Source organism: Enhydra lutris, unplaced genomic scaffold (genome assembly GCF_002288905.1).
Source record: "Enhydra lutris kenyoni isolate GAN:26980312 unplaced genomic scaffold, ASM228890v2 scaffoldscaffold37, whole genome shotgun sequence".
Classification (NCBI taxonomy): Eukaryota; Metazoa; Chordata; class Mammalia; order Carnivora; family Mustelidae; genus Enhydra; species Enhydra lutris.
In genome coordinates, this window is record NW_019154121.1 from 5,861,047 (window position 1) to 5,873,765 (window position 12,719).

At 40.9% G+C, this 12,719-nt stretch overlaps 1 protein-coding gene across 3 annotated transcripts in view; it reads left to right on the forward strand.

Moving 5' to 3' along the window:
• Positions 1 to 12,719, forward strand: part of LOC111154507 (myotubularin related protein 2) — a 121,824-nt gene that overhangs the window by 93,891 nt on the left and 15,214 nt on the right. For all 3 annotated transcript variants that reach the window (XM_022514135.1, XM_022514137.1, XM_022514136.1), the window contains one exon: positions 11,014 to 11,199. In XM_022514135.1, the coding sequence (XP_022369843.1) occupies positions 11,014 to 11,199 (186 nt within the window). The remainder of the gene's footprint in view (positions 1 to 11,013; positions 11,200 to 12,719) is intronic.

Here is a 12,719-nt window from a genome sequence, read left to right on the forward strand (position 1 = left end):
ATATATTAAACTAGTTAAAAAACGTTAAAAAAGAAAAGGGTAAAAGTTTAAAAAATTTAGCAGAAGAAGAGAAAAATTGAAAAAGAAAAAAAAATTAACTGCAAGGCTAAAGAATCATGGGGAGATAGCCATGAGTTCCATCCTTTGCTTTCTCCTCCTCTGGAATTCCGCTGCTCTCCTTGGAATTGAAACTGCACTCCTTGGTATGTGAACTTGGTCCTGGCTGGGTTTCTTGTTGATCTTCTGGGGGAGGGGCCTGTTGTAGTGATTCTCAAGTGTCTTTGTCCCTGTCGGAGTTGCACCGCCCTTACCCGGGGCCGGGCTGAGTAATCCGCTCGGGTTTGCTTTTGGGAGCTTTTGTTCCCTGAGTGCTTTCCGTAGTTCCGGAGGACGGGAATGAAGATGGCGGCCTCCCAGTCTCCGGCCCGGAGGAGCCAAGATCCCGGGGCCACTCCTCAGTGCGCCCTCAGAGAACAGCACCCATTTACTCCCGTCACCCTGGCTTCTGGCCGCGCTCCGAGCTGACCGAGCCTGTGACCGGTTCAAGGTATCCCCGAGCTTAGAGCTCACCCCTCGGCTCTGTCTCTGTAGCTGGCTTCCCCGTTCTAATACCTGTAAGCTTTGCAACACTCAGACACCCCCGATCCTTCTGTGACCCTGCGGGACCTGAGGCCACGCTGACCCCGCGTGGGCTTCACCCCGGTTAAGCCTCTGGAGCGATGTCCCTCAGCGGAATAGACTTTTAAAAGTCCTGACTTTGTGCTCCGTTGCTCCGCCGCTTGCCGGGAGCCGGCCCCTCCCCCCATGTTCTATGTTCCCATCGCTTTGGATTCACTTCTCCGCCAGTCCTACCTTTCAGAAAGTGGTTGATTTTCTGTTTATAGAATTGCTGATCTTCTCTTTGATCTCCTGTTGGATTTGTAGGTGTTTGCAATCTTTAGATAAGCTATCTAGCTGATCTCCCGCTACCTGAAGTAGTCTCAGCCTGCTACTTCTCCGCCATCTTCCTCATATTGAGTGTTTAAGTGTTTAGTATTTTTTTTTTTAAGATTTTATTTATTTACCCGACAGGCAGAGATCACAAGTAGGCAGAGAGGCAGGCAGAGAGAGAGAGAGAGAGAGAGAGGTGGAAGCAGACTCCCTGCTGAGCAGAGCCCGACGCGGGGCCCGATCCCAGGACCCCGGGACCACGACCTGAGCCGAAGGCAGAGGCCTCAACCCACTGAGCCACCCAGGCGCCCCAAGTCTTTAGTATTTTAAATATCACTGAAATAAATATCTTTTGTTGGCATCTTTATTTCCTTAAAAGAGTACCCTAGATATACAGTTACTGTACTAAAATTTAAAAATACGTGTTTTTTAAGAGTTTTGTTACGTATGGTCAGTATTCTTCAGGAAAGTTCAATTTACCAGCCTGATGTCTTTCCCTCTGGTTTTATTGATATATAATTGATGTAGAACACTGCACAAGTTTAAGGTGTACAGTATGACTTGATATGTGTATGTATTATGAGATGATCACTGCAATACGTTCAGTTAACATCCGTCACCTCATATAATTACAAATTTTTTTTCCCCTTGTGCTGAGAATTTGTAAGATCTGTTTCCTTAGCAACTTTCAAATATGCAACATAGTATGGCTAACCATAATCATCAGAACTTATCTTTTAAGTGGAAGTTTGTACCTTTTGACCACCTTTACCCAATCTCCACATCTGCTCCCCCTTTTAATTTGCAAAAGTGTATATCCTTGTTTGTAACCTGAACTCTCAGAACGTTTTTAATAACTTATTCAACATGAATATGACAAATCCTCTTGCAGTCATGATCCGTGTCAAGAATTAAAATGATTTCTCTTTCAGCTATTGGTTGAGCTCTTTCTATAAAGAAACACTTTGTTTTAACTATATTTTGGTTAACCAGCAATTTAAGTCCATTTTCCCAGGGATGAGCTTATTTCCTGTCATCCCATGAAGGTGACTAATTTTTTAAAGTACCATTATAAGTGTGTGTATTTAAACATATTCAACATTTTCTAATCCATTGCAGATAATATTTTTTTGAAGTTAAAATTTCTCATCTTTGGTCAGAGGGAGGTTTTTCAAGTTATTTCCTGAGGTTTTTTTGACATAACTGTAGTAATGTTCACTATCTGGTGTAGGGAGATATACCAGACTCGTCAGGAAGTCTTGCGCATTGACTAGCCCCAGACTCGAAACAGCTATTTCTCCAAGAAGTTCTCATTCCTGTTAGTACCAAATGGTGTTGCAAACCATCATCTGGGGTGCTGAGGATATTTGTTCCTGGATTGGTACTGTTTCAATGCCTTTCCAGTGAAAATAGGATTAGGGAATATTTACATATTTTTAAAGATAAAGTACCTTGGGAGTTCATAGTGGTGCTTTCAATGTAAATTCAGTGTTAAATAGTTTTTACATAACTTCTTCTAAATTACATATATATCTCCTTTCTTCCACACCAGCAATCCCAGTTCTCAAAGACTCAGGGAATGATAAGTATGTTCCATAATTATTTGTGTGCTTTCTCCCACCAGTCTCAGAATAACAATATTAATACCCCCATCATCAGTACTTACTGGAAAGTTAATTTTTTTTTCATTTGCTCTCCCCGTTCTCCCCCATTTTTAAAATAAATTGTATTATATTGACATTGTCAGCACATACAACCTTAACACATTCTCCCTTTTGAACACATACTCTCCCATTCACCTCTGACTTCCACAAGTAGCTATTTATTTCGTGCTCACAAGCAATTTGTATGTGAATGATTTCTAGACATTATTATGATTCTTCTTATTGTCTGATGTTGTTCTCCTCTGAATATTTCAGCAGGGACTCGTGGTAACAATATTCTGCGTTTGCTTGCTAATAGGAGCTTCTTGTTTGAAAGTTAGTTTGGCTAGACATAAAACCCTTAGCTTACATGTGATTTTTCTGAGTTTCTTAAATATGTTGCTTATTTTCTTTTGGCATAAAGCTTCAAAGGCTAATGATAAACTAAATTTCTTTACCTTCTAAGTTACTCTTTTTACTTGGATGTTCGGAGGACTTTTTTCCTTTGAAGTACAGTTATTGCCAGAATATGTCTTCATGATGTGTGTTCTGGGTCTGTATTCTTAGGTATGCATGTGTGCTGTTTCAATATGTAATTTCCAATAAAAAAATTTCATGCAGTTTTCTTTAATCACAGTTCTTAGCATTCTGTTTCCTTGTTCTGACTTGTTCTTCAGGACTCCCGTGTTGGCTCTTCTTTGCCTTTTTTCATCATTTGTTGCTTTCTCTTGACTCCTTCTTATGTCTTTCTAATTTCATTTTGGCTTTAAATATTTTCCTTTTCTCTATTCTTTTAACTTGATATCTGCTATATTATTTATTCTTGTGTTTCTTCTTCTTTAGTCTTCCTGATTTTTTTTCCTTTTATTTCTAATTTCTCCCCAAGTTCTGTCACTTCATTTTTGAATTTTCTAATTCCAATTTATTTTGTTTTTCATGCCTGCTATTATTTTTTAATGTCTTTAGCTTGCTTGGAAAGATATTTCAGTGTTGAGAGGCCTTTTCAGTGGATATGTTATGAATGCTGGTCATTCTCTCTTTCTTCTTTTTTTTAAAGATTTTATTTATTCATTTGACAGAGATCACAAGTAGGCAGAGAGGCAGGCAGAGAAAGAGGAGGAAGCAGGCTCCCCGCTGAGCAGAGAGCCCGACACGGGGCTCGATCCCAGGACCCTGGGACCATGACCTGAGCCGAAGGCAGAGGCTTTAACCCACTGAGCCACCCAGGCGCCCCTGGTCATTCTCTTTTTAGGGTAGTGCCTGTGGGACTTAGCCTTGATCCTTTTCTGTTACTCATTTTTACATGAAATTAGTTTTCCTGAATCTTCAGGACAGTTGGTTCAGTTAGAAGCCATGGCTCAGAAGTTAGGTGTACCCAGAAGTGAGAAGAGCTAATTTCACCGAGCTGCCTCTTTTATTGTTTGCATGTAGCATTAAAAAATATGAAGTCTTACTTTCTGGAATTTCCTGACTCTATCCTGTCTCTCCCATCTAATACCTTCTCCCCATCCCTTATCTGAAACTTCTTTTTCTTTGTCTTATTTCTCTGGACCCTCTCTTCACCTCTGTTGACTCTGTCCTGCTCAATTTTGTTGATGTGCGTAGCAGAAGCAATCCCTGGCTGGTCCGTTAGAAGAGTTCAGAAAGGTTAGACTGCTTTGGCACTTTTAGATCTACTGTAGATCTCTTAGATTCATGGGCTGTTAGAATGGACAGAACCCTTCCTGGTTTCAGCTGCACTTCTTAAATTTACCTGTTGGACTTCCTGTAGTTCCAGAAGATGAAGGCTAACATGGAAAGCAGAACAAACACTAAAAAGTATAAGGCTCTCTTGTGCTTCTCCATTTCTCCGGTCCTTTTATACCCATTACTTCCTCTGCTTCTTCCCACGCATTTACTGACGACATTCAGATCTTGTGGCTGTGGGCGGTTTTGGGGTTTCACAGAATGCTTTGTCCCCATTTCTGTTATAAATGATTTGTTTGTTTTTGGTTTTACTGTCTAGTTGCTCAATTTTCTTTAAATGTCATTTTTTTAAAAAATATAATACACATGCCAAAAAATACACTCTTTTCAAGTGTATATTTCAGCATTTTTAGTATGCTCACAAAGTTGTACAGCTGTCTGATTACAGAGTATTTTCTTTCTGCTTGTTTTTGTGACTGGTCCTGTGTAGTTTCCACTGCCATCTTTCTAGAATTTGTTGCAACCAGTTTGAATTAAAAGTGTCTCTTACCCCTGACCTGTTCAGTTCCCGTGTTCCGGGAATAATCCTTGTCAACAGGAACCCATTGAAACACTGTTAACTTTGTACCTGTGCCAGTCTTGAATCCAAACTATTTACCAGACTGTCAGTGTCAGAAACAGACCTTCTGTTTTTTGGTAGTTTGTTGTTGATTAGGAGTTAGTGGGTTTTGTAGTTTTTAGTGGTGTGAGTCATATGAATACTTAATTTTTCTGTAGATACAATGACTATCCTAGTATTTTTCTAAGTTTTTCCCCATTATTTCTCTAAGAAGCTTGATTTTATGCATGATAGGTAGGAGATAGGAGAATATTTTATTAAGAAAAAGGAAAAAAAAAAAAAAGGAAAGGAGCAGGGCCAAGATGGCAGAGGAGTAGCAGACTGAAATGACATCAGGTCCCAGGAGTTCAGCTAGATAGTTATCAAACCATTCTGAACACCTACAAATTCAACAGGAGATAGAAGAGAAAAAGAGCATCAATTCTAGGAACAGAAAAACGACCACTTTCTGGAAGGTAGGACATGCGGAGAAGTGAATCCGAAGCAACAGGAAGATAGACTGTGGGGGGAGGGGCTGGCTCCTGGAAAGTGGTGGAGCAGCAGAGCACAAAATCACAACCTTTAGAAGTCTGCTCTACTGAGGGACATCACTCCAGAGGCTAAGCAGGGGTGGAGACCTCACAGGGAAATTGTGGTCTCAGGTCCTGCGGGGTCACAGAAAGACCAGGGGTGTCTGAGCGTGGCAAATCTTCCCGGTATCAGAGCAGGGAAGCCAGCTACAGAGACGGAGCCAAGGAGTGAGCTTTCAGATCGGGGTTACCTTAAACTGTGATCCAAGGCACAGTTGGACCACTGCTCTTTGAGCAGGGACCCCCCACAAATGGCAGATCTGGAGAGAACCCCTCCTTCCTCCTCCAGGAGGAGTGGCACAGGAATGTGTGGCAGGAATCTGCTTGGTTTGGAGATTCCACAAACGGGGCTGTGCACCAGAGATAGAAACGGTCAGTTGCAAGCAGGGTGAGCCTGGAGTGTGACCAGAGACCAGGGAGATGGGAGGGATTCACTGCTTTTCCCTGAGGGTGAACTGAGGAGTGGGGCACCACGCTCTTGGCTTCTCTGGGCCGGAGATTGGGAGGCCGCCATTTTCATTCCCGTCCTCCAGAACTCTATGGAAAGCATCCAGGGAACAAAAGCTACCAAGAGCGAACCTGAGCAGATTACTTAGCCTCGCCCCTGGCAAGGACAGGGCAGTGAAATTCTGCCTTGGGCAAAGACATTTGATACTCACTGCAACAGGCCCCTCCCCTAGAAGATCAGCAAGAACATCCAGCCAAGACCAGGGGGTGGAAAACAATTTACTATGCTAATGGACATCAAAAGAAAGCTGGGGTGGCAATCCTTATAGCAGATAAATTAGATTTTAAGCCAAAGAATATAATAAAGAGGAGAAAGAACACTATATCATACTTAAAGGGTCTGTCCAGCAAGAAGATATAACAATTTTAAATATCTATGCCCCTAACATGGGAGCAGCCAACTATATAAACCAATTAATAATGAAATCAAAGAAACACATCGATAATAATACAATAATAGTAGGGGACTTTAATCCCCCCCCCCTCACTGAAATGGACAGATCATCCAAGCAAAAGATCAACAAGGAAATAAAGGCCTTAAATGACACACTGGACCAGATGGACATCACAGATATATTCAGAACATTCCATCCCAAAGGAACAGAACACACATTCTTCTCTAGTGCACATGGGACATTCTCCAGAATAGATCACATGCTGGGTCACAAATCAGGTCTCAACCAGTACCAAAAGATTGGGATCATTCCCTGCATATTTTCAGACCACAGTGCTCTGAAGCTAGAACTCAGTCACAAGAGGAAAGGTGGAAAGAACTCAAATACATGAAGGCTAAAGAGCATCCTACTAAAGAATGAATGGGTCAACCAGGAAATTAAAGAAGAATAGAAAAAATTCATAGAAACATATGAAAATAAAAAAACAACTGTTCAAAATCTGTGGGACACAGCAAAGGTGGGCCTGAGAGGAAAGTATATAGCGATACAAGCCTTTCTCAAGAAACAAGAAAGGTCTCAAGTACACAACCTAACCCTACACCTAAAGGAGCTAGAGAAAGAACAGCAAAGAAAGCCTAAACCCAGCAGGAGAAGAGAAATAATAAAGATTAGAGCAGAAATGATACAGAAACCAAAAGAACAGTAGAACAGGTCAATGAAACTAGGAGCTGTTTTACTGAAAGAATTGATAAAATTGATAAACCCCTGGCCAGACATATCAAAAAGAAAAGAGAAAGGACCCAAATAAATAAAATCATGAATGAAAGAGGAGAGATCACAACCAACACCAAAGAAATACAAACAATTATAAGAACATATTATGAGCAGCTCTATGCCAGCAAATTTGACAATCTGGAAGAAATGGATGTTCCTAGAGACATATAAACTACCGAAACTGAACCAGGAAGAAATAGAAAACCTGAACAGACCCATAACCAGTAAGGAGATTGAAGCAGTCATCAAAAATCTCCTAAGAAACGAGCCCAAGGCCAGACAGCTCCTGAAGGGAATTCTACCAAACCTTTAAAGAAGAATTAATACCTATTCCCCTGAAACTGTTCCAAGAAATAGAAATGGAGGGAAAAATTCCAAACTCATTTTATGCCAGCATTACCTTGATCCCCAAATCAAAGACCCCATCAAAAAGGAGAATTACAGACCAATATCCTTGATGAACATAGATGCCAAAATTCTCACCAAAATACTAGCCAGTAGGATCCAACAGTACATTAAAAGGATTATTCATCACAACCAAGTGGGATTTATTCCTGGGCTGCAAGTTTGGTTCAACATCCACAAATCAATCAGTGTGATACAATACATTAATAAAAGAAAGAACAAGAACCATATGATACTCATTGTAGTTGCTGAAAAAGCATTTGACAAAGTACAGCATCCTTTCCTGATCAAAACTCTTCAAAGTGTAGGGATAGAGGTACATACCTCAATATCCTCAAAGCCATGTATGAAACACCCACAGCGAATATCATTCTCAATGGAGAAAAACTGAGAGCTTTTCTGCTAAGATTGGGAACATGGCAGGGATGTCCACTATCACCACTGCTATTCAACATAGTACTAGAAGTCCTAGCCTCAGCAATCAGACAACAAAAAGAAATAAAAGGCATCCGAATCAGCAAAGAAGAAGTCAAACTCTCACTCTTTGCAGATGATATGATACCTTATGTAGAAAACCCAAAAGACTCCACTCTAAAACTGCTAGAACTCATATAGGAATTCAGTAAAGTGTCAGGATATAAAATCAATGCACAGAAATTGGTTGCATTTCTATATACCAACAGCAAGACAGAAGACAGAGAAATTAAGGAGTCAATCCCATTTGCAATTGCACCCCAAACCATAAGATACCTAGGAATAAACCTAACCGAAGAGGCAAAGAATCTGTACTCAGAAAACTACAAAGTACTCATGAAAGAAATTGAGGAAGATGCAAAGAAATGGAAAAACATTCCATGCTCATGGATTGGGAAAATAAATATTGTGAAAATGTCTAAGCTACCTATAGCAATCTTCACATTTAATGCAATCCCTATCAAAATACCATCAATTTTTTTCAAAGAAATGGAACAAATAATCCTAAAAGTTATGTGGAACCAGAAAAGACCCCAAATAGCGAGGAATGTTGAAAAAGAAAGCCAAAGTTTGTGGAATCACAATTCTAGACTTCAAGCTCTATTACAAAGCTGTCATCATCGGGACAGTATGGTACTGGCACAAAAACAGACACATAGATCAGTGGAACAGAATAGAGAGCCCAGAAATAGACCCTCAACTGTACGGTTAACTAATCTTTGACAAAGTAGGAAAGAATGTCCAATGGAAAAAAGACAATCTTTTCAACAAATGGTGTTGGAAAAATTGGACAGCCACATGCAGAAAAATAAAACTGGACCATTTCCTTATACCACACACAAAAATAGACTCAAAATTGATGAAAAATCTCAATGTGAGACAGGAATCCATCAAAATCCTTGAGGAGAACGCAGGCAGCAACCTCTTCAACCTCAGCCACAGCAACTTCTTCCTAGAAACATTGCTAGAGGCAAGGGAAGCAAGGGCAAAAATGAACTATTGGGACTTCATCAAGATCAAAAGCTTTTGCACAGCAAAGGAAACAGTCAACAAAACCAAAAAACAGCTGACAGAATGGGAGAGATATTTGCAAATGGCGTATCAGATAAAGGGCTAGTATCCAAAATCTATAAAGAACTTAGAAACTCACACCCAAAGAACAAAGAATCTAATCAAGAAGTGGGCAGAGGACATGAACAGACATTTCTGCAAAGAAGACATCCAGATGGCCAACAGACACATGAAAAAGTGCTCCACATCACTTGGCATCAGGGAAGTACAAATCAATACCACAATGAGATACCACCTCACACTAGTCAGAATGGCTACAATTAACCAGTCAGGAAACAACAGAAGTTGGTGAGGATGCAGAGAAAGGGGAACCCTCCTACACTGTTAGTGGGAATGCAAGCTGGTGAGCCACTCTGGCAAACAGCATGGAGGTTCCTCAAAAAGTGGAAAATAGAGCTACCCTATGACCCAGCAATCGCACTACTGGGTATTTACCATAAAGATACAAATGTAGTGATCCGAAGGGGCACATGCACCTGAATGTTTGCGGTAGCAACGTCCACAATAGCCAAACTATGGAAAGAACCTCGATATCCATCAACAGATGAATGGATAAAGAAGAAGTGGTATGTATGTATGTATGTATGTATGTGTGTGTGTGTATATATATATATATATATATATATATATATATATGAATACTATGCAGCCATCAAAAGAAATGAAATTTTGCTATTTGGAAGGACATGGTTGGAACTAGTGGATATTATGCTTAGCGAAATAAGTCAATCAGAGAAAGACAATTATCACTTGAAGTCCCTGATATGAGGAACTTGAGAGGCAGGGTTTGGGGTTTGGAGGGTAGGGAAGGAAAAAAATGAAACAAGTTTGGATCAGGAGGGAAACAAACCATAAGAGATTCTTAATCTCACAAAACAAACTGAGGGTTGCTGTGGGAAGGGAGTGTATAGAGAGGGTGGTTGGGTTGTGGACATTGGGGATGGTATGTGACATGGTGAGTGCTATGAATTGTGTAAGCCTGACAATTCACAGACCTATACCCCTGGGTCAAATAATACATTATATGTTAATAAAAATAATAAAGTTTCAGCCCCTCAAATAAATAAATGAGTTCTTTTCAGCCACAGCGTATTTTGAACACCAAGTATTTCTCATCCTGTTTTGTGGATGTAGATTTAAGTATTTGAGGATAGAGCTACTAATATACTATGGTATTCTATGCTTTTATAACTGTTCTGTCTTTTTATTTGGAAATAATTATGTGGTTGAAATAAAGGCAAGTCACTATGATTGCAAGGCATCTTGCAAATATTCCGATTAAAATGAGGTGACGAGGACAGGAGGTGAAGAATCATGGGCCAGAATGAAACCAACTAGATGTTGTCTCTGCACACAGAGCCAGTGATTTCAGCCTTCTCTAATAAATTATGTTTGGGTAGAATTGGAAATATTGGTGGAAAAAGTTTAGTGCTTTAACATGTTGAAGGACCTTCATATATGGTATCACATTTAAATTTTATAACAGCCACATAAGAAAGTCAGAGTAAGAGTGTATATTCCCATTTTATAAAGAAAAATGTGTAGTGAGAGTGGCTGTGTTATGATGTCCTGACCTGTTGACATTTTCCCATGGAGTTTTCCTATTCATCAGTAATATGTATCACTGGGGTGCCAGGGTGGCACAGTCGGTTAAGCATCTGACTTCGGCTCAGGTCGTCATCCCTGGTTCCTGGGATCGAGCTCTGCATCGGGCTCCGTGCTTAGCAGGGAGTCTGCTTCTCCCTCTCCATCTGTCCCTGCCATTCCCCCACCTCTGCTTGCGCTCTCTGTCGCTCTTTCTCTCAAATAAATAAGATCTTTAAAAAAAAAAAAAATGCATCTGTCATGCTATTGGATATTTTATGGCACCTGTTCACATGTTTATGTACAGTGGGTGTACCTTCATTTATGATTTCCTGTGGTGTTTGCTTTTTTCCCAGGCGAAGGGTGGAGGTTATGAGAGTGAAGATGCCTATCAAAATGCAGAACTAGTTTTTCTGGATATCCACAATATTCATGTTATGAGAGAATCTTTACGAAAACTTAAGGAGATTGTGTACCCTAACATTGAGGAGACTCACTGGCTGTCTAACTTGGAATCTACTCACTGGCTTGAACATATTAAGGTTCGGTATTTGTTATTATTCCCTTATATTATTACAGAGTATCAGACAAGGGGTTTCTCTGCCCCTCTATTTCCACACTATTCTTACAATTGAACTGTAAGATGAAGGTATCTTTCTATACGATGAAAAATGGATAACTGCTTTGAAAATTGTAAGTACTTCTAAGGTGTGTTGCTTGAATGAATTAGTTTACTGTACTGCGTATTTGGTTCTCTTGTGGTCTTCTCTCCGCCTCCCTGCCCCACCCTGTCTGGATTCTTCTCATCCTTCAGACCCCAGTTCTGACTTCTCTTCCATTTTCTCTGCACTTTCACTTTGCTTTCTCTTTCCAGCTCATCGAGTACGACCTTACACTTCATTTAATTGTCTTGTGTCAGTATATATTCCTAATTCATGGAAAGCTGGGCTGGATAATTTGTTAATGTTTTTGGACCCCTCAGGAGCTAGGGCAGCACCATGTGTGTGAGGGAGGCGAAGCGGTTGAATGAGGGTATGAGGCTAAATGATGTGGAGTCTACCCCGTGAACGCTAGTGTGCCCAGCCTGTCACTGCCACGATTGGAGCAGCAGATGTGATTGCACTTTGTACAGTTACATACTTTTCTCAGACGTGGTCTGAATCTCAGTAACACAGCGTCCCAAGATGGAGACGCTAGCCATACACACGTTCATACTGTGAAATAAAGAGTAAGGAGCAGACACGTGTTCACATTAGAATCTCTCAAATTTGGACAGAACTGAAGAGAAGGCCAATTTGATCTAACTGAGAATTAGAGATTAATTTTATTCTTTCCCTTCCAGACACTTGGAAGCTTGAATGTAGCAGAGTGCACACTCTCCTCAGGCAGGGAGCATGTTCCCGAGGGCCCATCTGTTGCAGCACGTGAAGTGTAAATAGAAAACAGGGACACTTGATTTGAAGGGAACATAAATTGCAGTGTTGGCATCTGTAAATGGCAAGGCTTTCCCCCTGCACATATAACAGCCTCTCCAGAAAGCTCGCTCTGACAACAAACAGGTCCCTTTAGAGGCAGAGGAGATCCGGCTGTGCCTGGCCTGCCTTCTGCACTCGTAGTCCTCACAGCAGCAAAGCATACCTCCTCACCTTCTTCAGAGCTCTGCTCAAATACCACCTTCTCAGAAAGGCCTTTCCCCACCACACCTTACAAATAACAGCTCCACTGGCAGGCTGCTCTCACTTCCTGCCCTCTGGCACAGTCTGTATTTTCTTATTTACATGCATCTGGCTGGCCTCACCTGAGTAGAATGTACTACCCCTTTTTCTGTTTGATTCACTGCTCTGTCTCTAGCACCTGGAGCAGAACCTGCCACATGGAAAGGGGCTCCAAAATGTTTATAAGGGAAGGAAGGTGGGATGGTGACCATGGTCTTAACTTTCCAGCTGTTCTAATACTTTGGGTCAGTGATTCCTAAGTCTCAAAACCCACTGAATTACAAGTGGAAGACATTTATAAAGTAGTAAGCTAGGACTAGTGAAGATGGGGCCCAGACACTTAAAAA